The sequence below is a fragment of the Balaenoptera physalus genome (assembly GCF_965194825.1).
Source record: "Balaenoptera physalus genome assembly, chromosome: 14".
Classification (NCBI taxonomy): Eukaryota; Metazoa; Chordata; class Mammalia; order Artiodactyla; family Balaenopteridae; genus Balaenoptera; species Balaenoptera physalus.
Genome location: NC_138893.1, coordinates 85,922,034 through 85,947,448, shown reverse-complemented (window position 1 = coordinate 85,947,448; position 25,415 = coordinate 85,922,034). Strand labels below are relative to the sequence as shown.

At 44.2% G+C, this 25,415-nt stretch overlaps 2 protein-coding genes across 5 annotated transcripts in view; one reads left to right on the top strand and one right to left on the bottom strand.

Moving 5' to 3' along the window:
• The window catches only part of SGPL1 (sphingosine-1-phosphate lyase 1), a 63,458-nt gene extending 47,235 nt beyond the window's left edge, over positions 1–16,223 (top strand). For all 4 annotated transcript variants that reach the window (XM_082424505.1, XM_082424506.1, XM_082424504.1 and 1 more), the window contains 8 exons: positions 4,835–4,923; positions 6,867–6,972; positions 8,351–8,449; positions 9,080–9,229; positions 10,328–10,566; positions 11,959–12,105; positions 13,054–13,174; positions 13,682–16,223. In XM_082424505.1, the coding sequence (XP_082280631.1) occupies positions 4,835–4,923; positions 6,867–6,972; positions 8,351–8,449; positions 9,080–9,229; positions 10,328–10,566; positions 11,959–12,105; positions 13,054–13,174; positions 13,682–13,822 (1,092 nt within the window). In that variant the 3' untranslated portion in view covers positions 13,823–16,223. The remainder of the gene's footprint in view (positions 1–4,834; positions 4,924–6,866; positions 6,973–8,350; positions 8,450–9,079; positions 9,230–10,327; positions 10,567–11,958; positions 12,106–13,053; positions 13,175–13,681) is intronic.
• TBATA (thymus, brain and testes associated) overlaps positions 1–25,415 on the bottom strand; it is a 401,276-nt gene that overhangs the window by 74,379 nt on the left and 301,482 nt on the right. The gene's annotated exons all lie outside the window — the stretch shown is intronic.

Below are 25,415 nucleotides of genomic sequence, written 5' to 3'. Positions count from 1 at the left end.
TTGAGAATTCTGTTTGGTTCTTTTTTTTTTTTTTTTAATTTGCTTGGTTGTTCTTTGTAGTCCCTTTCCTTGTCTTATGCTTTGCTTAAATATATTACACATAATTATTTTATAGCCTGTCTGATAATTCCATTATTCATGAGCCTTACCTGTCTGCTTCTGCTGGTTTCACTTAACGCTGTCTTGTATCCTTATATTTGTGTTTTGTTTTTTTTCCTGTGAGTCACTCATTTTCTTGGAAACTTAACTTTGAGTCCTAGATTGAAGTTAAGTTCTTCCAGAGAAGATCTGTATTTTTGTATTTACTTCTGCCAGTTCCTGGGGATTTGCTGGGAAGTGCTGCCACACTGGAACCAATTTAAGTCTGATTTTCAGCTCTTAGTTTTGTACTATGGAAGTAGTCTGAACTCAGACCACAAACTCAAATAAAAGCTGTCTTGGCATACATTCTTGAGAGATCCTTATTTTTCTTTACCCTGAGCATCTGGGTTGAGAAAAGTAATTTTTCTTGCTGTTCTCTTCTGTACCAGCGGGGTTTATTTCTTGTACTGCTAAGAGTGTGGATGAAGTCTCTGTTTTCAGCCATCCCCTCTTAGATTCCTTATCTTGAGCAGGCCCTACATTTATTTCCTGTTTATTTGTCAAAGTGGGAGTTTGAGGTCTAGATCTAGGAGTTGGCAACAACCCTCAAAGTTAAAACCAGCTTTGACATTCACTTCTCTTGTAGGATTCTTGATTTTGCTTTGTTTGGGGGTTCAGCGTGTTCCTTTATGTTAACTCAGTGGTGGATGTAAAAATATTTTTTAATGTTTTATCAGGCTTTTTTAGTTCTAGTAAGGAGGGTTACCCAAGGTATATAATGTATATTGCTGGAAATCGAAGTTCCATGATTGTTTTTTTCCATGTGGGAGACCTTTGTATACTTGAAAGCCTCTTTCCCCCTGAATCTTCTCTTCACCACAGTTTTCCTAGGATTCTCTGCTTTTCTTAGAGAATATGATTTCGCAGGTTTCCACCCATGCCCGTCCTTCCTCTCTGAACGCCTTTTGGTTATCTGTGACTAGCCAGCTGGACACAGTTCTGCAAATGTAGAGCAGCACTGAGCTTTCAATCTCTTTCTTATCTGGGTTCACTAAATTTACCTTAAACCTTTCCTCTAAGTCAATATTTTTATTCTCAGCAGTGTTTAGTCTGTTTCGTGCTGTTCCTAATGTATTTAGTAATTCTGGAATCATGCTACTTGGTACTTTGGTTTTTATTTCAGGTCTGTGGTCTCGTTCTGTTGTTTCAGTGTCCAGTCTTTCAGCTTTTGTTTTCTTGAATTCATGTTCTTATCATATTGTCCTATAGTGAGAAACAGGAGGAATTTCCTTCTGAGTTGACCTTTATTTTGCAGGCTACCTTTTTTTCTTTTTATATGTTTGCATAGTTACCAGGCCATTTCTTTCATCTTGGCTCATGCTTCGGTGACTGTCTCTAGACATTCTGTTTGTTCTGATGCATGGTGGGTCATTTCTTGTCTGAGAGGCAAGGCTTGGGTAAAGCTTTGTTCCACCTGTATTAGAATATCTAGGCCTCTTCTGAGATTTTGTTAAAAGTCACCTACTAGAGTTCACTCTGCTTAGCTGGAAGAGAATAATACTCTTTGGGTTTTATTTCTTTAGCTCATCCTGTATCCCTGGAGTCTTCACTTTAAAGAGTCAGTCCTGGTTTTCTCTCTCCCCAGCCGCTATGTCTATCACCCGCTCATCTGACGATAAAGAAACCGCCTCCATTTGCTTCTCTGAAGATTTGGGGGGTATTAAGGAGAATTCTCAGGGTTTTGCTGACTTACCCGGACAATTTCCATGTCTTGGAGGAAGGATTAAGAACTGGGTTTTACTCTTTGCTGTGCTTTAGAAACTTGTTTCTTTTTCTCATCATCAGTATTTCCCTCTCTTTCCTTGTTTGGTTGTTGTTATTGCAGGGTTTTACTGCTTTTTTCCTTTATTCTTGCACGTACTAGGGGAGAGAAAATCTGTGAAGTAGTTTCAGTCTTCCATCTTAATCCAGAAATCCAACTCTGGGGGGGAGGTTTTTGCATTGCTACAGTTAAACCATGCCTCTCCCATTAGGACCCTTTTTAGTGCTGTGTCAGGGGTCAGGAGAAGGAAAGATAGAGTCTTAAGATCCCCAGTCTCTTCTGATACTTAGACTTTTATAAGAGAACTAATTACCTCTGGGATTATGTGAGTTTCTCTGTTTCTCTCTTTCGTCTCTGTCTCTCTCTCTCTCGATGAGCCACTTTTGGTGAAGAAAGTTCAGAGTTCAGAGGTGGGAAACAAGAGGACACGGCCAACTGGCTGGGCAGTCTTTAGCCTGTTCCCAACTAAGGTATTAAGCTCTTGTCATTCTTTATTCTTCAACCTTAAACTGTCCTTTTATTAGCTTCATTTGCCCCAGTTAGAATGGGTGAGAGGTGACTTTATATACTGAAAGAAATTAGGTTGCCATGGGAAACAGTCTTGGCTTGTGCAAATGCCATCAGGTCCAAACAGTATCTAAAAGAAAAATTTCCAAATAGGACCTGTTCTCTTGTTTTCTAACTTAGATGTCATATATTAGAGAGAGGTTTTAAAAATGTTGAAAGATGTTGACTAACGTAATAAGTAGTTATTGAGGCCTCTGTCTTCTTACTTCAGAATTAGATTTCCATTTTTGGAGGGGTGGTGCCAGGGGTAGAGGGAAATGGGAGAGTAGCAGCATATTTGAACACAGAATTTAGGGATCAGAAATAAAAATTGGAAGTAAAATTTAGGTGTTCCTGCTTTTACAGTCCAAAGTACACTGGTGTTTGCCTAACAGATAATGATGTTGACTGGATTAGTTATTGGACTGAAAATAGGACACGTGAAGTGAGTGAGTGACTAGGGGTTTGGAAATATTTCTGCTTAGGTCATTACTGGACCTTAGTGAGAGATCAATGCACTGAGGACTTGATCCTTTCCCGACTTCCTTCACAGCTGGCTTGGTTCCTCATGTGATGTTCTGAGGTTTTACGCTGGACCACAGGACATGCTGCGATTTGCAGCGCTGACCTCAACTGTAAGCAGAGAAATGCAGAGACCTACAAACAAGTGTCCTGTGCCCGAGTTCAATGCCTTACTGTGTGGATGACGGTCACATGTTTCCTGAAGGCTTCCTCAATTACAAAATGACTGACTCTTCTCAGCTAATCTTCCATATAATTCCCGACTACTGGGATTTTTTTATTTTATTTTTTTGGCTGCGTTGAGTCTTTGTTGCTGCGTGCGGGCTTTCTCTAGTTGTGGCGAGCGGGTTCTACTCTTTGTTGCTGCGCGCGGGCTTTCTCTAGTTGTGGCGAGCGGGTTCTACTCTTTGTTGCGGTGTGCAGGCTTCTCATTGCGGTGGCTTCTCTTGTTGCGGAGCATGGGCTCTAGGCGCGCGGGCTTCAGTAGTCGTGCGGGCTTCAGTAGTTGTGGCTCACGGGCTCTAGAGTGCAGGCTCAGTATTTGTGGCGCACGGGCTTAGCTGCTCCGCAGCATGTGGGATCTTCCCGGACCAGGGCTCGAACCCATGTCCCCTGCACTGGCAGGCGGACTCAACCACTGTGCCACCAGGGAAGTCCCTCCACTGGGATTTTGTATCCTGTGGTATTTTTGTCTTATATGTGGATATTACTTTAGGAAATTTCAGTCATCGCCTGCTCTCATTTCATCTCATGTTAAGTTACACTAAATATGAAAATATAGAAAGTTTTACTTTTTATCAAAAGATGGATAACATTGGGTGAATCACTTAGTCTCTCAGTTTTGGGGCTCAGTTTTCTTACCTGTAAAATGGAAAAGCTTTCTAAGATTATATGAATCTTTGGAGATGACAAATCTAAGGAAATATCTACCTAGCTCAGTGCTATGGCTTTTTTTTTTTCTGTTTGTTTTGAAATTATTTCATTCTTAGATGTTATCAAAGGATAGCCAGATGGGTATGACATGCCTGTATTGGTCATGGTTTACTGAGAGTCAAATCAGGCATTAAGAAATGTTAATGGAGGGTCTGATAGGTGTCAGCTACTAGCTAGGTGCCAGGAATATTGTCATGAACAGAATGGTCCCCACCTTCATGAGTTTTGTAGTCCAGTGAGGAAAACAAGATGAATGAAATGACCTCTGAGTATTTTTGTATCAATTCTGGTAAAGAAATTCGCCTGTATCAGAGGTGCTAGACCTAGCTTCAGGAAAACATTTTTCTTCATTTTAAAAATATTAGGATTTTTTTTTAAAATTTCAGATAAGTAAGTTAACAAGCTTCTAAGTAGAGGCTTCTCCTTTTTTTTGTGTTTCAAACTTGTCAAAACCACAAGTTTACTTTGTAATATCTGAGTGTCTCTTCTTGGTCTTCTAATGTATTGCATAGCTGACTAGAGTTGTAACTTCACAGTTTCACATTCTTCAATGGGCATTAAAAATTTAAATCAAAGTCAGTAATCCTGATGCTTTTGGATGGGGTAAAATGCCCTATGCTATCTGCAACTGGACGAACAACAGAAATGTAGGCGGATTGTGCACAGATAGGATCTGGGCAGATGTACATGTGTTCATACAGTGTGGAGCTTCTAATCATTTAGTAGTTTTTATTCTTCTCCTGAACCAAGATTGGGCTTAGCCAGTAAAGTCAAATTTTCCTTCTGGCGGACAGAAGCGTCTGCTCTGCAGCATGCATCCAAGAGCTCACCTGTTTCTGCATCAGATACCCTCAAGATCAAGGCAGGAAGTGCATGCTGATAGCTATCCCCAACTCCCTTCCACAGATGGCCTCTCTTTTTTTATTACAGGTGACCTCCGGGGGGACAGAAAGTATTCTTATGGCCTGTAAAGCTTATCGGGAACTGGCCTTCGAGAATGGGATCAAAACTCCAGAAATGTATGTACAGTTCCCTTGGTATCCATGGAGGATTGGTTCCAGGACCCCCATGGGTACCAAATCCTCAATGCTCAGGTCCCTTATATAAAGTGGTATAGTATTTGCATATGGCCTATGCATATCCTCCATATAGTGGGTTTTTAAAAAAATTTATTTATTTTTGGCTGCATTGGGTCTTCGTTGCTGCACGCAGGCTTTCTCTAGCTGCGGTGAGCCGGGGGCTACTCTTCATTGCGGTGCGCAGGCTTCTCATTGTGGTGGCTTCTCTTGTTGCGGAGCACGGGCTCTAGCGCGCAGGCTCAGTAGTTGTGGCGCACAGGCTTAGTTGCTCTGCGGCATGTGGGATCTTCCTGGACCAGGGCTCAAACCCGTGTCCCCTGCATTGGCAGGTGGACTCTTAACCACTGCGCCACCAGGGAAGCCCCTCCATATGGTTTTAAATCGTCTCTAGATTACTTAGAATACTTAATGTGTAAATGCTATGTACAGTTGCCGGTATGCAGCAAATACAAGTTTTGCTTTTTGGAACTTTTTTCCCCCTGAATATTTTCCTTCCTTGGGTGGTTGAACTCATGGATACAGAGGGCTTGACTGTATGTGTGGCTGGGTTTTTTCCCCTTTTAGGTTTGTCTGTGTGGAATACTGCTGTGTGAAACAGCCTGATAATCTGTTTTCTGCTTCTTGTCTTCCTCTGGTAATTCCACTCCTCTTCTCTCCTGTCCTGTGCCCTTGACCATTATCCTTCACATTCAGCAAAGTCCTAAGTGGATCTGCTAGTTAATATTGGAGGTCATTCCCTTTCCCAACCACCCAGATTTATACATGGTGTATATTGCAAACAAGAACAAGATCCTTTTTCTAAAAGTTGACAGTTATAGGAGTACATCTTTGAATTCTGTGATGCTATAAGTTTATCTCGCACCTAAGGAAAGCTCTACTTAGTTCAGTGAAAGTTACGTAAATATAATAGGCTGCCTCGGGGTGCTCCCTAAGAAAATTTCAGCCTGACAGCTGTGTTCTGGGAGGAGAATTTTTAAACTCTTCTTGAGATTTACCCATATTGCCACCCCATGGACATAATTTTGATACTTGGTCACTTTTTTTTTTCTCTAGGTTCCCTCCTTGTACAGTGTGTTTATACCACATCTTTTGGGTTAATTTTTTTCCACAAGTGTCAGTGACTAAGGGTTTTGTTGTACATGATCTCATGCTGTGATTCATACCTAGCCTAAGAGAGTAAGTCAGGCTGCCGTCTTTCTTCATGCATGAATCTTTGATGCTTGGTACTTATTCAGTGATAGTGATTTTTCTGCCTTAAAGGGAACAGATTAATTGTAAGAGAGGAGTAATTGAGGGAAGTCTGAAAGCAAATGACTTGGTTTCCTTTTTCAATACTGTTTGAAATGCTTCTCCCAAATATGTAGGAAAAATGGGGATTTTAGTTTTTCATAGGATTATGGTCTTTCAGAGATGGAGAAGACCACTGATCTGATGCTTGACTGCTGCTTTAATATCCCTGCTGAGCACTCTTATGTTTTCTGCTTGAAAACGTGTTGTGTCAGGAAGCTTGCTCCTGACTGAGGTACCCGCCTTTGGGTAGGCAACCACTAGAGGGTTCGACCGCATGTTGATCGGATCCAGATTCCCTGTCAGCCCTGATTTATGCTTGGGATCCCTCCATGTGGCATTATTTCCAAGTTCTTCCTGCTACCAAAATGATTTGGTAGCAGGAAGAAGTAGGGAGAAGGTTTCTCTAGAAAATCAGTTGACCTCTTTTTGTCTATGCTTAAAAAGAAAAATAAAACAATATAAACAGTTTTAAAAATTGGACTAAAAATAATCAGAAGTTTCTTCCTGGTGATTTAGATTAGCTGCTAACCATGTTATCTCTTGAACCCTGTTTTGATTTGAATTTCACTGTTTTCTTCTTCCCTGTCCTTTAGTGTAGCCCCCCAGAGTGCCCATGCTGCATTTGACAAAGCAGCCAACTATTTTGGGATGAAGATTAAACGGGTTCCACTGAACAAAGTGATGGAGGTGGATGTTCGGGTGAGTTCCTATGAAGGGCTGTTGTCTGTCTTGGGCTGCAAGAAGCAGGAAGTGCTTTTTCCAGTGTCACACACAGATAGATAGGCTCAAAATGCCTTTGATTGTAGTAGCCAGACTTGTAAAAACTGCCACTGGCAGTGGTGAGTCACTGCAGCTTCAGTCTTTTCATAAACTCTAATAGGAAGATGAGACTAACTTGAGACTTTAAAGACCTGGGTTTTGCTTCAGCACCATCACTTTCTCTTCTGTCTGTAAAATGAGCCAGGACTAACTAGCCCTAAGACTCTCACTGTTGTTTTCGATTGGCCTGAATTAGTACCATTGCCATTATAATAGTAATTTTTTTTTCAGAAGTAAACTGTACAATTTATTAGCACTAGCATTATTCCCCCCCACCTTAATTGAGGTATTAACTAATTGACAAGTAAAAAATTGTGTATAAGGTATACAACTTGGTGTTTTGATATATGTATACATTGTGAAATAATCACCACAGTCAAGCTATTTAACATCTCCATCACCTCACGTAGTTACCATTTTCTTTTTTCATGGTTAGAATACTTAAGACCACCCTGCAGATCTCTCAGCAGATTTCAGCTATACAGTGCAGTATTGTTCAGCATAGTCACGTGGCTCTACATTAGATCTCCAGAACGTACTCATCTTGCACAACTGGAACTTGGTACCCCTTGACCAACATCTCCCTGTTTCCCTCATCCTCCAGCTCCTGGCAACCACAGTTCTACTCTTTGCATCTATGAGTTTGTTTTAGATTCCTCATATAAGTGAGATCATGCAGTATTTGTCCTTCTGTGTCTGGCTTATTTAACTTAGCGTAATGTCCTCCAAGTTCATCCACATTGTCGCAAATGGCAGGATTTTTTAAGCCAGAGTAATATTCCTTTAGTAATTATTTTTATGCCTTGCATTTACATAGAAGAACTCTGTAGTTTTCAGAGTGTTATCAGAATCGCATTTGAGCCTCATGACAACCTGGGGAGGTCGTAGAAGCTGTTAGTGTTCTTGCAGCCGAGGAAACACACTGCTGAAGTTACGTAGTTTCCTCAAGGCTTCACTGCTAATAGGTGGGGCGAGGACTCACATCTGGCTCTTTGGCCTCTTAGCCCAATATTCTTTTTTACCCTCACAGTGATTCTGCTGTTTTTGTATCGTGCTCTCAGACTGTTTCCCCCAAATGTTTGTATCCGGCCAGCACGGCAGGGCGGTGGTTTTCTTCCAGGTTGGAGAGGTGAAGCGGGGGTGCTAGTGGAACTGGAACTCGAGGCTGGTAGCCTAGATTGCTCCTGGTGGCAGGAGAGAGGAGGAATTGTGATGTGGCATGTGGCTTCTCACTTTCCTTTCAACTTTAAACCCCTAGGCAATGCGAAGAGCCATCTCCAGGAACACTGCCATGCTCGTCTGTTCTGCCCCACAGTTTCCGCACGGTGTGATAGATCCTGTCCCTGATGTGGCCAAGGTATGTGCGAGAATGGACTACTAGGCAGGCAGACTGAGATTTTAAAGTAGAATCTAATGGTGCGGTACTTGGCAAAAAGAAGCTATTTTGAGTTTGGATTCTAGCCCAGTGGTGATGAACAGCTCTCATCCGCCCCGTGACAAGCTGCACAGCTCTGCCCAAGCCTCTGAAAGCGACTAGCTTCTGCTGCGGGGGAGGGATAACACGAGGAGGAAGCCTTTGTTTAAACTGGACATTCTGAAGCAGTACTGACATTTTGATTCAGCTCAGGAAATAATCTCCATTTAGGGCATGGCTGCCAGAGCCCACCGTGCTGCCCCAGAGCACCCCCCCTCCTTCCCCGCCCCCAGCCTAAATCAGAGCGCTTCTCATTTCTTGCTGGATTTTGCAGGTGAGTTTGAGGCCCTGCGTATTTAAATATAAAATAGAAACCACATTCAGATGAATTATTTTGAAGGCTAACTACATTTGAAAGACAAGCTTTATTAAAAATGTCAAAAATAGCCAGATTTTTAAAACATGGAAGACAGTACCTAATGCCTTGGGCCTGTATCCCACCATTCCACCCGTGTCTTGCAAAGTTTTTGTTGTAGGGCTGTAACTGATATGCTCTATGCTCTTTGGAACTAGCTGGCTGTCAAATACAAAATACCTCTTCATGTGGACGCTTGTCTGGGGGGCTTCCTCATCGTCTTTATGGAGAAAGCCGGATACCCACTGGAGCAACCATTTGATTTCCGGGTGAAAGGTGTGACCAGCATTTCAGCTGATACTCATAAGGTGAGCGAGGGAAGAGACCACATGTTAATCAAAGTAGACAGTTGATTATTTTGACTGCTCCCAATAAAATAAATCGGTTAAAGCATTAGTTTCCCCCATTAATATAAAATTAAATCTGGCTCTTTGCTCTCACCAAGGCAGCTGATTCGTATGACAAGGGACAGTGCTAGAGGTGACCAGCAGTAGTGAAAAGGAACCTGTTATCTTTATGTCACAGCTAGGAGAATTTCTGTATCCAGTGAGTGTATGTAACTGGGACATGCTAGTGTAGTGGCCCTTACACAAAGGTTCCCTGAAGCCTTGAGATCCGTGGGGGGTGGGGGAGGCGGTGAGGTTGATACCAGAGTTCCTAAGAGGAGGTGTGCTGAAGCTGCAGCCCCCGTGCTCCTGGGGCTCCGGTACCTGCGTGACTGGGGTTTATCACTGGAAGAGTCCTTTTGAAAAAGGGATGAACTTATGTGCTCAGGATGTAATGTTTGGAATGTCCATGCCTGCCACCCCTGGTGGACTGAGGCAAAGTGCCCTTTTTCTTCCTGTCCTCCTTGTGTGGCTCAGGGGGTAACATCAGTCACATGCTAGCTTCAGTGAGGGCACACTCGTGAAGTACATAGTTCATTTTAAAGCTGGATTAAGTAGCTTCTAGATCTTGAGCACCATGGTGTTCTTAAGAAGGAAGCATGATACTAAGCAAAAAAGATGGAAAGGGAGTCAGATCGTGATTCTAGTTGCTCCAAGTGACCTCAGTTCCATCCTGTCCTGGCTTCCAGTGGAAATTTATCTTTGCTTCCATCCTGACATACCTCCCTGGGGTACTGTCTTAAATAAGGAAAACTCTATGCTGCATGAGAGGTAGGAAGCAAACGCATTAACTAGACAAGATGTTGTTTTTCCTGGGCCTCAGATTCCTCATTCCTAAAATAGAGAATTTAAGCCCCATGAACCCCCCTGAAGTTTCTTATACTCTTTAATAAATAAGTTGGAAATCTTAATGTGAGTGGGAACACAGGGAAACTGACAGGGGGAATCTGCATGACGAGAGCTCTGGGGCAGGTCTGCCGCATGGAACTGTACACTCACCTGTCTGCTTCTCCCCCTCAGTACGGCTACGCCCCCAAGGGCTCTTCAGTGGTGTTGTACTCTGACAAGAAGTACAGGCACTATCAGTTCTTCGTTGACACAGATTGGCAGGGCGGCATCTACGCTTCCCCAACCATCGCGGGCTCACGGCCTGGTGGCATCAGTGCAGCCTGTTGGGCCGCCCTGATGTACTTCGGTGAGAGCGGCTACGTTGAAGCTACCAAGCAGATCATCAAAACCACTCGCTTCCTCAAGTCAGAGTATGTGTGGAAGGTTGGGGGGCTGTGCCGTGTCGCTTGCTTTGTCTGCTATAGGCTCAAGGCAGCTGCTAGGCCAAGTGCCACAGCTCCAGCCCGTCTGCAGGCCCCACAGCTTAGGAGTGTGGTGCTGGCCTGGGGGGATGAGCTCCCTTGCCGTGCTGTCACTTGGAGGCCACACCCGGGCTCCATCTGTAGGCCATTTTGTCTCCAAGGATGTCCCTAACAACTGGCAGCTCTTACCAGGTGCTGATGTACAGCTTAATGGTTAAGACAGTGGTTCTCAAAACTTGAGGTTGAATCCTAATCAGTCACATGGAGGGCTTGTTAAGATGCAGATTGCCGGGCCCCACTCCTAGAATCCTGACTCAGTAGGTCCGGAACGGGAGTCTGAAGATTTGCATTTCCGAAAGTTCCCAGTGGACACTAATGCTGCTGGTCTGAGTCACACTTGGAGAATCGCTGGAGTAAGAGAAGAACTGGAGAGGGGGAGGGCAGAAGGGGTGGTGAGATCTGGGGTTAAGGCTAGAACCAGCTTGTGTGCTTTGTCTAACACACCTCTTCGTGTGTCGCCTGCCTGGCTCTCCTTGTGTCACCAGGATTGGGGAGGCCTTTTCACGATCTTGAGGGTGAATGAAAGCAGGCAGTAGGCACGGCTCACTTGAAAAAGGCCTGCATGTGGTCCTGATACACTCACCTGCTGAGAAGTGCTGTACCATTTCTTGCTTTAGGGATTACATGGATGACTTTATTATTTTTTTATTTTGTTGCAGCACGCGGGCTTTCTTTAGTTGCAGCGAGTGGGGGCTACTCTTGGTTGCGGTGAGCGGGCTTCTCATTGCAGTGGCTTGTCTTGTTGTGGAGCACAGGCTCTAGGCGTGCGGGCTTCAGTAGTTGTGGCACGTGGGCTCAGTAGTTGTGGCACGCGGGCTCTAGAGCGCAGGCTCAGTAGCTGTGGTGCATGGGCTTAGCTGCTCCGCAGCATGTGGGATCTTCCCGGACCAGGGCTCGAACCTGTGTCCCCTGCATTGGCAGGCGGATTCTTAACCACTGCACCACCAGGGAAGCCCTACATGGATGACTTTTTTTAAAGAGAGATGGATTATTTTTCCAGGATTTACAAAAAAGTACATTGTTTATCCCTCAGATACCCCTGGGGGGCATATCATAATCTGGGAGTTGGGCAGACAGGTCAAGAGCCAACAGTCTTGATTCATTGGATCTAGTGGGGTTTGAGCCTTTAAATATTTTTAATATTTAGGAACCACTGATCTCAGTCTAGCCACCTTATGAGAAAACCTAAGCCCCCAAAGGTTAGATTTATTATAAGGGAGACATGAGATGACCAGAAGAATGTACGTGCCTCAATTTCCTTTTTGTTCCTTTTGTTTTAAGACTGGAAAATATCAAAGGCATCTTTGTTTTTGGGAATCCTCAATTGTCAGTCATTGCTCTGGGCTCCCATGATTTTGACATCTACCGACTATTCAACCTGATGAATGCCAAAGGCTGGAGCTTGAACCAGTTGCAGTTCCCACCCAGGTGAGCTTGAAGACTTTCCTTTGCTCCGTGACTGCTGAAGGACTTGGGCAGCAAGGTGACCTGAAGTAGAGAGAGTGACTGCTAGAGCTCAGCACTTTAGTGGCAACTGTAGTATATTAGGATGTCTGTCTTGCCATTTGGAGTTATTCAATATCAAGAACAAAGACTGTTAGCTTTAAACTCTGGCAAATTAGGTGGCAGCCTTGAGACGAGTGGTCCGTCATGAGATCGTCTCCCACCGCCCCACACACACACTTGCTCTCTTTCTGGGCTCTGTTCTGTCCCATCCGCAGGTGCTCTCATGACCTGAGTAATGGAGGGCCTCTAATCAAGGGCCTGTAATCATTCAGGCCTGCTGCTGTCGCCTTTCATAGGCTTTCTAACCTAATCTTCCAGGATGCCTTTAAATACACACACTGCTTCAACAGAGTAGGTCTCTTAGTGTCCTCCACGCACCCCCCGATCCTTTCATGTGTCGTGCCACTGCCAATCCCATCTGGATTCCGTTTTTTCCTCTTCACAATCCCGCTGTACCCCAATCTCCCTTCAGGGGCAGTCAGTTTCTTCTTTGCCCTGAAGACCTTCGAGACCCCAGCCATATGGCCCTAGCCCCATGAGGGTTTATCACCCAAGGTAAAAGCGTCCTGTGGGTTGTCACATGGTTGAAGGAACAGCAGTGGACAGTTTCTGAGGGGAGGGGCAGGACAGAACAGCCAGCTGTATTCATCTTATCAGGGTGGTTCTTGGTCACGCTGAGGGTGTGAAGCCCTCATGCCAGCCCACGCTTGACAGCCCTGATGCCCAGGACTAGGAGCGCTTTGACTACACCTGTCACGAGTAACATGAAGAAGCAATCAGTAAATTCCTGTATTTGGGGCTGCTTAGTTCAGAACTTTTTTCCCCCTCTTTTTCCACGATTCGTCTCACTTTGTCTTTCTTCTCCCATAGCATACATTTCTGCATCACGTTGGTACACACCCGTAAGCGAGTAGCGATACAGTTCCTAAAGGACATCCGGGAATCTGTCACTCAAATCATGAAGAATCCGAAAGCAAAGACCACAGGAATGGTAGGGATACTTGGGGTTTTTTCTTCCTGTGGAAGTTTAGGTGGTGGTGGTGGGTTTGAAAGAATCAGATGACCTCCAGTCTGTTCCTGCCTCTGTCCCTTATCCACAAACCTCTTTCCTTATTAGTCGGAACTGATGATCTCTGCTCACCCATTCCCAGGGTTTGTTTTAGTCTCAAATGAGGTATGCTGGATATAATAAGCACCTTGTAAATTTGAAAGTGCTGTACGAAGGCAGGTGGTGGTAATGTCCATTTAAAAAGAAAATTTTGACACGGGAAAGGCAATAAGCCTGTTTCCTCCAGAATTTTCTACACCAAATCCCATAGGACAGTTCTTTAGGCAGATAGGCAGACTGGCAAATGCCTGTGAAAAACATCCTATGCCTTTCTGCTAGAATAGTGCCTGGGCTGGGGAGGGGGGCATGGTGGGAGAAGGAGGGCATGACCACAGCGCTGTTTGCTCCGAACCCCTCGTCTCTAATGACACTCTTTGACTGGGTTTGTAGGGTGCGATCTATGGCATGGCCCAGGCTACAGTCGACAGGAACCTGGTGGCAGAATTGTCCTCCGTCTTCTTGGACAGCCTTTTCAGCACAGACACTGTAACTCAGGGCAGCCAGATGAATGGTTCTCCAAAACCCCGCTGAGCTGGGATCCTCTGTGGCCCCGAGGTGCATCTGGCCTTCAGAAGGTGCTCGGGGTGTGGGACAGGCCACGTGGTTTCAACATCTGGTCTTTGCTCCATAGAGCACAACGAAGCAGACCATGAGACAGCTTGATCCTCAGGATTCTCGTTTCCATCCTTTTGTGGTTTTTAATGTGAAGACTCTAAAGGATTCCATGATGTAATTATTTTGCCCTTGTTCTAAATGTTACCCTGGGAATTGTTTTAACTATTTCCTTCTCTAACCTCTCTTGCTTTCGGCTTCACTTAATCACGGTGTGGCAGCTCTGACCTGTCCTGACTCCTTAGGGAAGCTGGGCTACAGTTTGCGAGATAGGAAAAGGTTTGCTTTGTTACCTCAGGCAGGTGGGCTAGTCAGACGGGAAGTGTTCCGTAACCGAGGTTTCCCTCGGTGGGGGTGAGGTCTGCTCTAAGCAGGCTTCTCCAGTCCTCCTCTGTGAGTGCTCAGCTGTCTCAGGGTCCCTTCTGTTGCAGCTTGTGTTGTCTCTTGAGGACACAGGTTGGCCAGCCATTGTTGTTAGGCGGGGCCGCCGTGGTCCAGCAGATCTGCTCAGTCCACCCAGGCAGGGTCTGGAGCAGTCGCGGGTCCTCGTCTGTGCCTGCAGTTCCCACCTGATACTTGGTTGTCATCATCTTTGAGGAAATTATGCTCCCACTGGTTTGTTCCCGTTTCCATGGACGAGGAAGAGAATCTAGGACCTTCTGGGGCTCTGGCGCGGCCTCTCTGAAGTGGCAGTGTGAGAGCACACCTCAACTCTCTTGGGCTGGTGATGGTCGGAACCAGGCGCTTTTCTATGCTTGTCTGAGGGTCAGCGTGGCGTGAGCACCCAAATCCCCGTGTGCCACCAGAGCTGGCAGCAGTGGTCGCCTCCCTGCTGCTCTGAGCCGTCAAGCGTGTTTGTTTGCCCGGGAGCAGCGCAAAGCAGCTTCACAAATTGCCTTGACTTACCCGAGGTGGGTGTGAGGAGCGCGCGAGAGCCCCCAAGGCAAGGAAAATCTCTCCCCGTTCTGTGTTCTTCCTGCCTCTTCCCCCTTTATTCAGCTCCCAAAGGTACGACGGCAGTTAAGCCTCAGGTACTGCAAGCTCCTTGGCCCTGGCTACGATGAGGTAAACTTTCTGGAATAGGAAGACATGATGGCAAGTGTCAGCTGTGGCCTAGGGCCCGGGATTCCTTCGTAAGACTAGTTGCTCAGGGTGGCGCAGGGACAGGACCCAACCCTGCGCCCACTCCCCACCCTCTGCCTCCCACACGGGGCGCTGATCTAGGTTGAGCCGGTGTCCTGCGCTCGTGCTGACACACCCTGTGCCTTCTTCCTCAACGGGGACGCGCTGCTCCTGACCCGGGCCGAGGGGAGCTGGATCAGTCCTTGAGGCTTTCACCTGGGTAGGGGCAAGTCGGGAGGAACTTTCCTTTGTCCCCCTACCCCTCTCAGGGACTCCTGAATATTCAGCCTCTTCAGGCTGGCCTCCTCTAGCCTCCTTCGCTGGGAACGCCGGCCGGGAGAGCCACGACGCCCAGACTTCCCGCCAGCTCCTTGGCACGGCTGTCTGAAGTGCTCTTTAGCTCTGTACTTCCTCCACACTAACTGTGGCCAGCTGGCCGCGTCGTTGCAGGGCTGGTGTGGTGTTTCATCCTGTCTTCTGTGGGTTCCAAGGATGGTTCGGGTGTGTTTGTGTTAGAGGCTGAGATCCTTCGGACGTGAGAGTCACGTTCCCTCTGGTGGCTGAACTGCTGGGCACCTCCTGAGAGAGAGACTGTGCATGAACTGTCCCTGGATCTCCAGTGTGTTCAGGTTGGATAGAGGAAGACCAGGGGCCCAGAACCACCCGGCAGGCACCACTGTGGTTTGTCAGCTGCTAAAATGGAGAAGCACGTGCCCTGCAGAGTGTGCTGTTGCTTCCGGTGTCTCCCAGGACCTTCCTCTGTGCTGTGACATTGCTTGGGGCGGTGGGGGGTGGCACGATGGTGTTTTCCAAAGGGACCTGCTGTTGCCACTTTAGGTTATGATCACGAGCCTCCGTCTGACCCAACACTTGTGGGCTTTCTACCCTGTACACCTGTGCACATGAGTAACAGTCTGGCAGAGGTGGGTGGAATGTCTTGATGATGTCTTGTTGCCAGCAGGTGTCACATCGGCCTCTGTAAAAACTGTACTCATTTCTGGGTTAGAATTAAGTAGTCGCATGAATATACTGCCATGTCACTTTTAACATGACCAGTTTTATACTTGGAAAACGGTACTTGCCTCTTTTAGATCTTTTCTGTCTTTAACCTCCCCCTTTTCCATCTCAAGGCTCCCTTCCTCATTGCAGCAATAATCTCTTAAGAAGCAATTAAGTAATAAAATGTCCCAAATTTTAATCATTGTGGATGACTATATTCATTTGTCTATTTAGGCACACAGGGAAGATACCTACTGGGGTGGTGGTGGCAGCTCCAAACCGGCTGCTGGTGAGAAAGCGCCCCTTTGTGTGGAAATGGTTGTGTGTGACCACTGATAACCAGAACCAATTCACAGCCATGGACGAGCAGCAGTTCTGCTCAGTTCCAAGCACTCTCCTTGGCAGCTCCACCAGGAGTGGCGGTCACACCTGTTTAAAGGTCTGGAACTCACATCTTCAGTTGCTTGGGGCCAGGGCCTTGTCTTAAGTTAAGTTTTCAGTCACCTCCCTCGTCCACACCTGCTTACGTCTTACTGATGGATGGAGCCCTCTGGGGTGGTCTCCACCTGGCTGGGCAGTGTGGATCCATCTCACCAAAGGACGCTGATTTCAAGCCCACATTTGGTTTGGGAGCCGATGGAACTCCTCAGATATCTGCACATGTAACCACTGGGCCTCTTGTTCCATTATGAACAGGAAGTGAGAAGTCTTTCTGAAGGGTTATTCAGGCTCTGAAGTTCTGTCCTTCAGGTAACCCAGCTTTTCATTCTGGCTCTCAGCCCATTCACACTTTGCCAGAATCAAGCCAAGGAATACCACCTTTGCCGTATAGTTTCTGCCAAATGACTTGGTTCCCTGGGCCCCTACACTTGCTTTGGGGTAAACCCTAGAGACAAAGGGGCCGGGATATGTTTGGCGAGGAGGCGTGGTCCACCCAAGAAGTGGTGTCTTGATGCTTACAGCTGCTTCTTACAGCTGTGAGCCCCTTTGCCTTCTCTGTGGGTCTTGACAGCAACAAGCTGCTTTTAGCTAGACCCAGTAGTGACAGAAGTAATGACAGAGGCCTAACTTGATAGCCACCAGCTATAGCCTGTAAGTAGAAGTCAGGTGTTTGAGAGCCTTTTCTTGAGCTGGAGTTGTAATTGCCTTACTTTTTCTTGTGTTTTTTTGGTCCATAATAGCTCCTCAACATCCTCCCCTGTAATTTCAATTATTTGCATTAATTTTAGAATAAACATGTTTATTTCTAAAAAGTGTTGCTTGTGTCTTTGTACCACATCAAGGTGCTTCATATAACTGTAGTGCCCTCTGGGTTGGCGTTTTTCAGTCTTTGATCCATGAGAGTAAGCAGAGGCAGAAAGGTGACATAACAGTCCATACCACCATGTCTAGTGGCTTGTCCCCTGATCCACAGTCATTAGGTCAAAGCACATTTAGAAGAATTTATGTCAGAAGTGAAGCAGATGGGGGAACCACACTGTCTGAACCTTGTTGGTCCGATATTAAGCTTTACTGAGAACTTGTTACTAAAAAAGGTATCGGAGAGAGAGAGATCAAGATGGCAGAATAAAAGGACACGGAGCTCACCTCCTCCCATAAATACATCAAAAATACATGTACATGTGGAACAATTCTCACAGAATACCTACAGGACGCTGGCAGATGATCTCGTACAACCAAAGCTTCAAGAAAGATCACCATATAACTGGGTAGGATGAAAGAAAAAATAAATAGGAATCGGGATGGGACCTGCGCCCCTTGGAGGGAGCTGTGCAAGAGCAAAGGTCTCCTCACCCCGGGAACCCCCTTCACCCGCTGGGAGATCAGCCGGGACAGGGAGCTTCAGCAGCTCAGAGGAGAGAGCAGCCAGCCGGCTTGCAGCAGGCAGCACAGAGAGAGACCAGCACAGACAGTCCCGGCTACCTCTTTGCACTCCGCAGCCCAGATGCACATCTGCTGGAGCATGTGGGGCTGGGTGCTGAAACTTGGGCTTCAGCAGATAGACCCAGGGAGAGGACTGGGGTTGGCTGCACAGAGATAGCCCAAAGGGGCTGGAGTGTGGTCCAGGCTGCAACCAGGGGTGTGCGCAGGACAGAGTATGGGTTGGTCACAGAAGCCCTGTTATTAACGTGCACACCAAGAGAGGGGGGGCCTTGCCATAGCAGCCTCATTCTCGGTGCTTACAGTGGGCACGGCTCCCCCTCTACAGCTCTGGGGGCATGTGAGTGCTGGCGGGTTGCCCATATGCAGAGGCAGGGCTGAAATCTGAGGCATATGACTTCAGTGGATTTATGCTGCTGCAGGCAGCTTTGTAACTTCATTGCCTGTGGGACACCTGAGCAGATTACTGGTGCTCCTGTAGCTACGGCAGGTCCGGCATTAGTAGCTGCAGGCTTTGTGGGCCCCGCGCATGCAGCTGCGTGGCCGGGGCCTGAGCTGACTCCTTAGCTCCCATGGCGGGTCCAGGTGTGCAACTACAGCGGTCCCCATGCCTGACTTTGGCGGATCTGTGCTAGTGGCTTTGTGAGCACGGCGCCTGAGGTACACCTGGTAGATTGCCTGCATTCCCATGGCTGACTCGGGGCCAAGGGCAGTGCCAACAACAGTGTACTTTGTGAGCCCGCACAACAGGTGACAGGCAACGCCACAGGGCGCACTTCCCAATGGACAGCTCCGGTGGAAGAAGACTCAGTGGCTCCTCTCTCAGCGGGAGTGCTCCAGTCCTGCCTACCTCACACCACAGCTCAGAAATGGATCTGGGGCTTCTTCTCCAACAACTGGGGAGCAGACCTGCCCCAAACAGGACTGTGACAACCACAGAGCAAAGAGGAGGCCCTGCTGAACATCCGGTGAAGGCTCTGGTCACCACAACACCTATCACACCTCCAATAACATCCAGCACACACTGAAGAAAGACATGGCGGGCATCCATACTAAAAAGTCCTCGCACCAAAAATATTAGGCCACACAGGGATGCTCCCACGTAAAAACAGCCCTTCAACACCACAATATATAACTTTCTCTTAAATTCATAGAGTCAGAGAAATTTAAGTGAAATGAAAAAGCGCAGGAACTACTCCCAATTAAAATAAGAAAATCCCCTGAAAGAACAAACAATGAAACAGATCTCTACAGACTACTAAGACCCCCAGTTCAAGAAGGAGGTAATAAAGATACTGAAAGAATTAAGGAAGGCTATCAATAAATACAAATCACTGTAAAAAGGAAGTAGAAACTATAAAGGGGAGACAATTAAAATTACAAAACTCACTTGCCAAGATGAAAGCCAACCTAAAGGCAATAAATAGCAAACTAAATAATGCAGAAGAATGAATAAGTGATCTGGAAGATAGAGTAATGGAAATCACCCAATCAGAATAGCAGACAGACCAAAAAAAAAAAAAGCAATATATGACATCTATGGGATAATATAAAGCATGTCAATCTATGCACAATAGGAATCCCAGTAGAAGAAGAAAAAGGGGATCGAAAATGTATTAGAAGAAATTATAGCTGAAAATTTCCCAAACCTAAAGAAAGAAACAGATATCCAGGTATAGGAAGCACAGAGGGTCCAAAACAAGATGAACCTGAAGAGAACTACACCAAGACATAATTAAAATGGCAAAAGTGAAAAATAAACGGAGGATTCTAAAGGCAGTAAGAGAAAAACAAGGAATTAATTACAAGTTAACCACCATAAGACTATGAGCTGATTCCGATACAGAAACATTGCAGGCCAGAAGGGAGTGGCAAGATATATTCAAAGTCCTGAAATGGAAAAACCTGCAACCTAGGATACTCTAACCAGCAAGATTATCATTTAGAATAGAAGGAGAGAGAAAGAATTTCTCAGAGAAGAAAAAACTAAAAGAATACAAGTAATACTAAAACCTATCCTAAAAGAAATATTGAAAGGTATTCTCTAAATAGAAAAGAAGATTCTATAGGAAAAAGAAAATCACACAATTGGAAAAGAAGTCACTTAAATAAAGCAGTACAGAGATTGAGGGAAAAAAAATCAAAAATTTTCTGAAAGTGATGATAACCATCTTGAACAGCAAAAGTATAAACGAGATGTAAAAGAGGATGTCAGAATCATAAAGCGTGGGGGAAGAACGTAAGACAATGTAGATTTTTCTTCTTAGAATATGCTTAAGCCTATATGGCTACCAGTCTAAAGCAAGTAGATACAGTAATGGGTAAACATACTTGAAAACAGGGTAATCACAAAACAAAAACATAGAATAGATTCACAAAAAAACGAAGAGAACAAAAAAGCATAATACAAAAGAAAATCATCAGATCACAAAAGGAAAAACAAAAAGAAAAAGAAACAAAGAAGAAATACAAAACCAACAGGAAAACAAGGTTTAAAATGGCAATAAAAAAATATCTTTCCATAATTACCTTAAATGTCAATAGACTAAATGCTCCAATCAAAACATACAGACTGGCAGATTGGATAATAAAACAAGAGTCTACAATATGCTGGCTATAACAGACCCACTTCAGGGTGAAGGACACACATAGATTGAAAGTGAGGGGATCGAAAACAATATTTCATGCAAATGGAAATGACAATAAAGCAGGGGGTAGCAATACTCATATCGGACAAAATAGACTTTAAAGCCAAGGCCATAAAGAAACAAAGAAAAACACTATATAATGATAAAGGGATCAACACAAGAGGAGGATATTACACTCGTTAACGTATATGCACCTATTATAGGAGCACTTAAATACATAAAACAAATGTTAAGAGACATAAAGGGAGAAACTGATGGGAATATAATAATAGTGGGAGATTTTAACAGCCCACTGACATTAATAAACAGATCTTCTAGATAGAAAATTGATAAGGGAAAAGAAATCCTAAATGACACAACGGAACAGTTAAACTTAATAGATATTTTCAGCATATTACATCCAAAAAACTAGAATACACATTCTATTCAAGTGCACATAGAACATTTTCTAGAACAGGCCACATACTGTCTCACAAAACAAGCCTAAACAAATTTAAGAGGATAGAAATTTGAAGTATCTTTTCTAACCACAATGGCATGAAACTAGAAATCAACCAGAGAGAGAAAGGAAAAGACTTACATGGAGACTATACAACATGCTACTAAAAAACCAATGGGTGAACAATGATATCAAAGAGGAAATTTTTAAAAACCATGAGACGAACAACAATGAAAATTTAACCATACCAAATCTCTGGAACGAAGCAAAAGCAGTCCTAAGAGGGAAGTACAGAGCCATACAAGTCTTCCTAAAAAATAAGGAAAATCGCAAATAAACAACCTAACCTACCACCTAAGAAAATTAGAAAAAGAATAAACAAAACCTAAAGGTAACATAAGAAATGTAATAATAAAGATCAGAGAGAAAATAAAATAGAGATGAATAAAAATTTAAAAATTCAAAAAAAACAAGAGTTGGTTTTTTGAAAGAGTAAACATAATCGACAAACCTCTGGCCGGGAACACCAAGAAGAAAAGAAAGAGGACTTAAGTTAAAAAAAATAAGAAATGAAAGAGAAGGAGAAACAAACTTCTGAGTTGTTTTGTCTCCTTTGCTGCACATGCTATTATCGCCAGTCAGCGCATTGTGATGCACAAGGGCTAGGGTGAAATGGAAATTTCTCTTTTAGGAAACAGGAAATAAGTTACGAAGAATAGAATTCTCATCCAGTGAAAGGAGATGGTCTCTCTCTGGGCAGCAGTGTTGACTAAATGCAGAGAACCTGGAAATTTATTCAGGAGTTTTGGAAACTCTAAACAAACAAAAAAAATCACTGAGGGGCTTCCCTAGTGGCGCAGTGGTTAAGAATCTGCCTGCCAATGCAGGGGACACGGGTTCAAGCCCTGGCCTGGGAAGATCCCACATGCCGCGGAGCAACTAAGCCCATGTGCAACAACTACTGAGCCTGCGCTCTAGAGCTCACCTGCCACAACTACTGAGTCTGTGTGCCACAACTACTGAAGCCTGTGCGCCTAGAACACGTGCTCTGCAACCAGAGAAGCCACCGCTATGAGAAGCCCACACACCGCAATGAAGAGTAGCCCCCACTCGCCGCAACCAGAGAAAGCCCATGCACAGCAACAAAGACCCAACACAGCACACACACACACACAAAAATCACTGAACATCATCAGGATTCTCAAATTCTATCCAGAATTGAAACCAGCCGTGTGGCTGACAGGGTCTTGGTGCTCCGGTCAGGTGTCAGGCCTGTGCCTCTGAGGTGGGAGAGCCGAGTTCAGGATACTGGTCCACCAGAGACCTCCCGGCGCCACGTAATATCAAACAGCGAAAGCTCTCCCAGAGATCTCCATCTCAATGCTAACATCCAGCTCCACTCAACAACCAGCAAGCTACAGTGTTGGACACCCTATGCCAAACAACTAGCAAGACAGGAACACAACCCGACCCATTAGCAGAGAGGCTGCCTAAAATCATAATAAGGCCACAGACACCCCAAAACACACCACCGGACGTGGTCCTGCCCACCAGAAAGACAAGATCCAGCCTCATCCACCAGAACACAGGCACTAGTCCCCTCCACCAGGAAGCCTACACAACCCACTGAACCAACCTTACCCACTGGGGGCAGACACCAAAAACAACGGGAACTACGAACCTGCAGCCTGTGAAAAGGAGACCCCAAACACAGTAAGTTAAGCAAAATGAGAAGACAGAGAAATACACAGCAGATGAAGGAGCAAGGTAAAAACCCACCAGACCAAACAAATTAAGGGAAATAGGCAGTCTACCTGAAAAAGAATTCAGTGATAATAGTAAAGATGATCCAAAATCTTGGAAATAGAATGGAGAAAATACAAGAAACGTTTAACAAGGACCTAGAAGATTTAAAGAGCAAACAAACAATGACGAACAACACAATAAATGAAATTAAAATTTCTCTAGAAGGAATCAATAGCAGAATAACTGAGGCAGAAGAACGGATAAGTGACCTGGAAGATAAAATAGTGGAAATAAGCACTGCATAGCAAAATAAAGAAAAAAGAGAGAAAAGAATTAAGGACAGTCTCAGAGACCTCTGGGACAACATTAAGCGCACCAGCATTCGATTATAGGGGTCCCAGAAGAAGAAGAGAAAACGAAAGGGACTGAGAAAATATTTGAAGAGATTATAGTTGAAAACTTCCCTAATATGGGAAAGGGAATAGTCAATCAAGTCCAGGAAGCACAGAGAGTCCCATACAGGATAAATCCAAGGAGAAACACACCAAGACACATATTAATCAAACTAACAAAAATTAAATACAAAGAAAAAAATATTAAAAACAGCAAGGGAAAAACAACAAATAACATACAAGGGAATCCCCATAAGGTTAACAGCTGATCTTTCAGCAGAAACTCTGCAAGCCAAAAGAGAGTGGCAGGACATACTTAAAGTGATGAAAGGGAAAAACAACCAAGATTGCTCTACCCAGCAAGGATCTCATTCAGATTCGACAGAGAAATTAAAAACCTTTACAGACAAGCAAAAGCTAAGAGAATTCAGCACCACCAAACCATCTTTACAACAAATACTAAAGGAACTTCTCTAGGCAGGAAACACAAGAGAAGGAAAAGACCTACAATAACAAACCCAAAACAATTAAGAAAATGGTAATAGGAAAATACATATCAATAACTGCCTTAAATGTAAATGGATTAAATGCTCCAACCAAAAGACATAGACTGACTGAATGGATACAAAAACAAGACCCATCTATATGCTGTCTACAAGAGACCCACTTCAGACCTAGGGACACATGCACACAGAAAGTGAGGAGTTGGAAAAAGATATTCCATGCAAATGGAAATCAAAAGAAAGCCAGAGTAGCAATTCTCATATCAGACAAAATAGACTTTAAAATAAAGACTTACAAGAGACAAAGAAGGACACAAGATAATGATCAAGGGATCAATCCAAGAAGATATAACAATTGTAAATATTTATGCACCCAACATAGGAGCACCTCAATACATAAGGCAAATGCTAACAGCCATAAAAGGAGAAATCAACAGTAACACAATCATAGTAGGGGACTTTAACACCCCACTTTCACCAATGGACAGATCATCCAAAATGAAAATAAATAAGGAAACACAAGCTTTAAATGATACATTAAACAAGATGGACTTAATTGATATTTATAGGACATTCCATCCAAAAACAGCAGATTACACTTTCTTCTCAAGCGTGCACAGAACATTCTCCAGGATAGATCATAACTTGGGTCACAAATCAAGCCTCAGTAAATTTAAGAAAATTGAAGTCATATCAAGCATCTTTTCTGACCACAACACTATGAGATTACAAATCAATTACAGGGAAAAAAACGTAAAAAACACAAACACATGGAGGTTAAACAGTACGTTACTAAAAAACCAAGAGATCACTGAAGAAATCAAAGAGGAAATCAAAAAATACCTAGAGACAAATGATAATGAAAACACGATGATCCAAAACCTATGGGATGCAGCAAAGCAGTTCTAAGAGGGAAGTTTATACCTATACAAGCCTACCTCAAGAAACAAGAAAAATCTCAAATAAACAATCTAACCTTACACATAAAGGAACTAGAGAAAGAAGAACAAACAAAACCCAAAGTTAGCAGAAGGAAAGAAATCATAAAGAGCAGAGCAGAAATAAGTGAAAAAGAAATGAGGGAAACAATAGTAAAGATACTTAAAACTAAAAGCTGGTTCTTTGAGAAGATAAACAAAATTGATAAACCATTAGCCAGACTCAAGAAAAAAAGGGAGAAGACTCAAATCAATAGAATTAGAAATGAAAAAGGAGAAGTAACAACTGACACTGCAAAAATACAAAGGATCAGGAGAGATTACTACAAGCAACTATATGCCAATAAAATGGACAACCTGGAAGAAATGGACAAATTCTTAGAAAAGTGCAACCTTCTGAGACTGAACCAGGAAGAAACAGAAAATATAAGCAGACCAATCACAAGCACTGAAATTGAAACTGTGATTAAAAATCTTCCAACAAACAAAAGTCCAGGACCAGATGGCTTCACAGGTGAATTCTATCAAACATTTAGAGAAGAGCTAACACCCATCCTTCTCAAACTCTTCCAAAAAATTGCAGAGGAAGGAACATTCCCAAACTCATTCTATGAGGCTACCATCACCCTGATACCAAAACCAGACAAAGACACTACAAAAAAAGAAAATTATAGACCAATATCACTGATGAACATAGATGCAAAAATCTGCAACAAAATACTAGCAAACAGAATCCAACAACATATTAAAAGGATCATACACCATGATGAAGTGGGATTTATCCCAGTGATGCAAGGATTCTTCAATATACACAAATCAATTAATGTGATACACCACATTAACA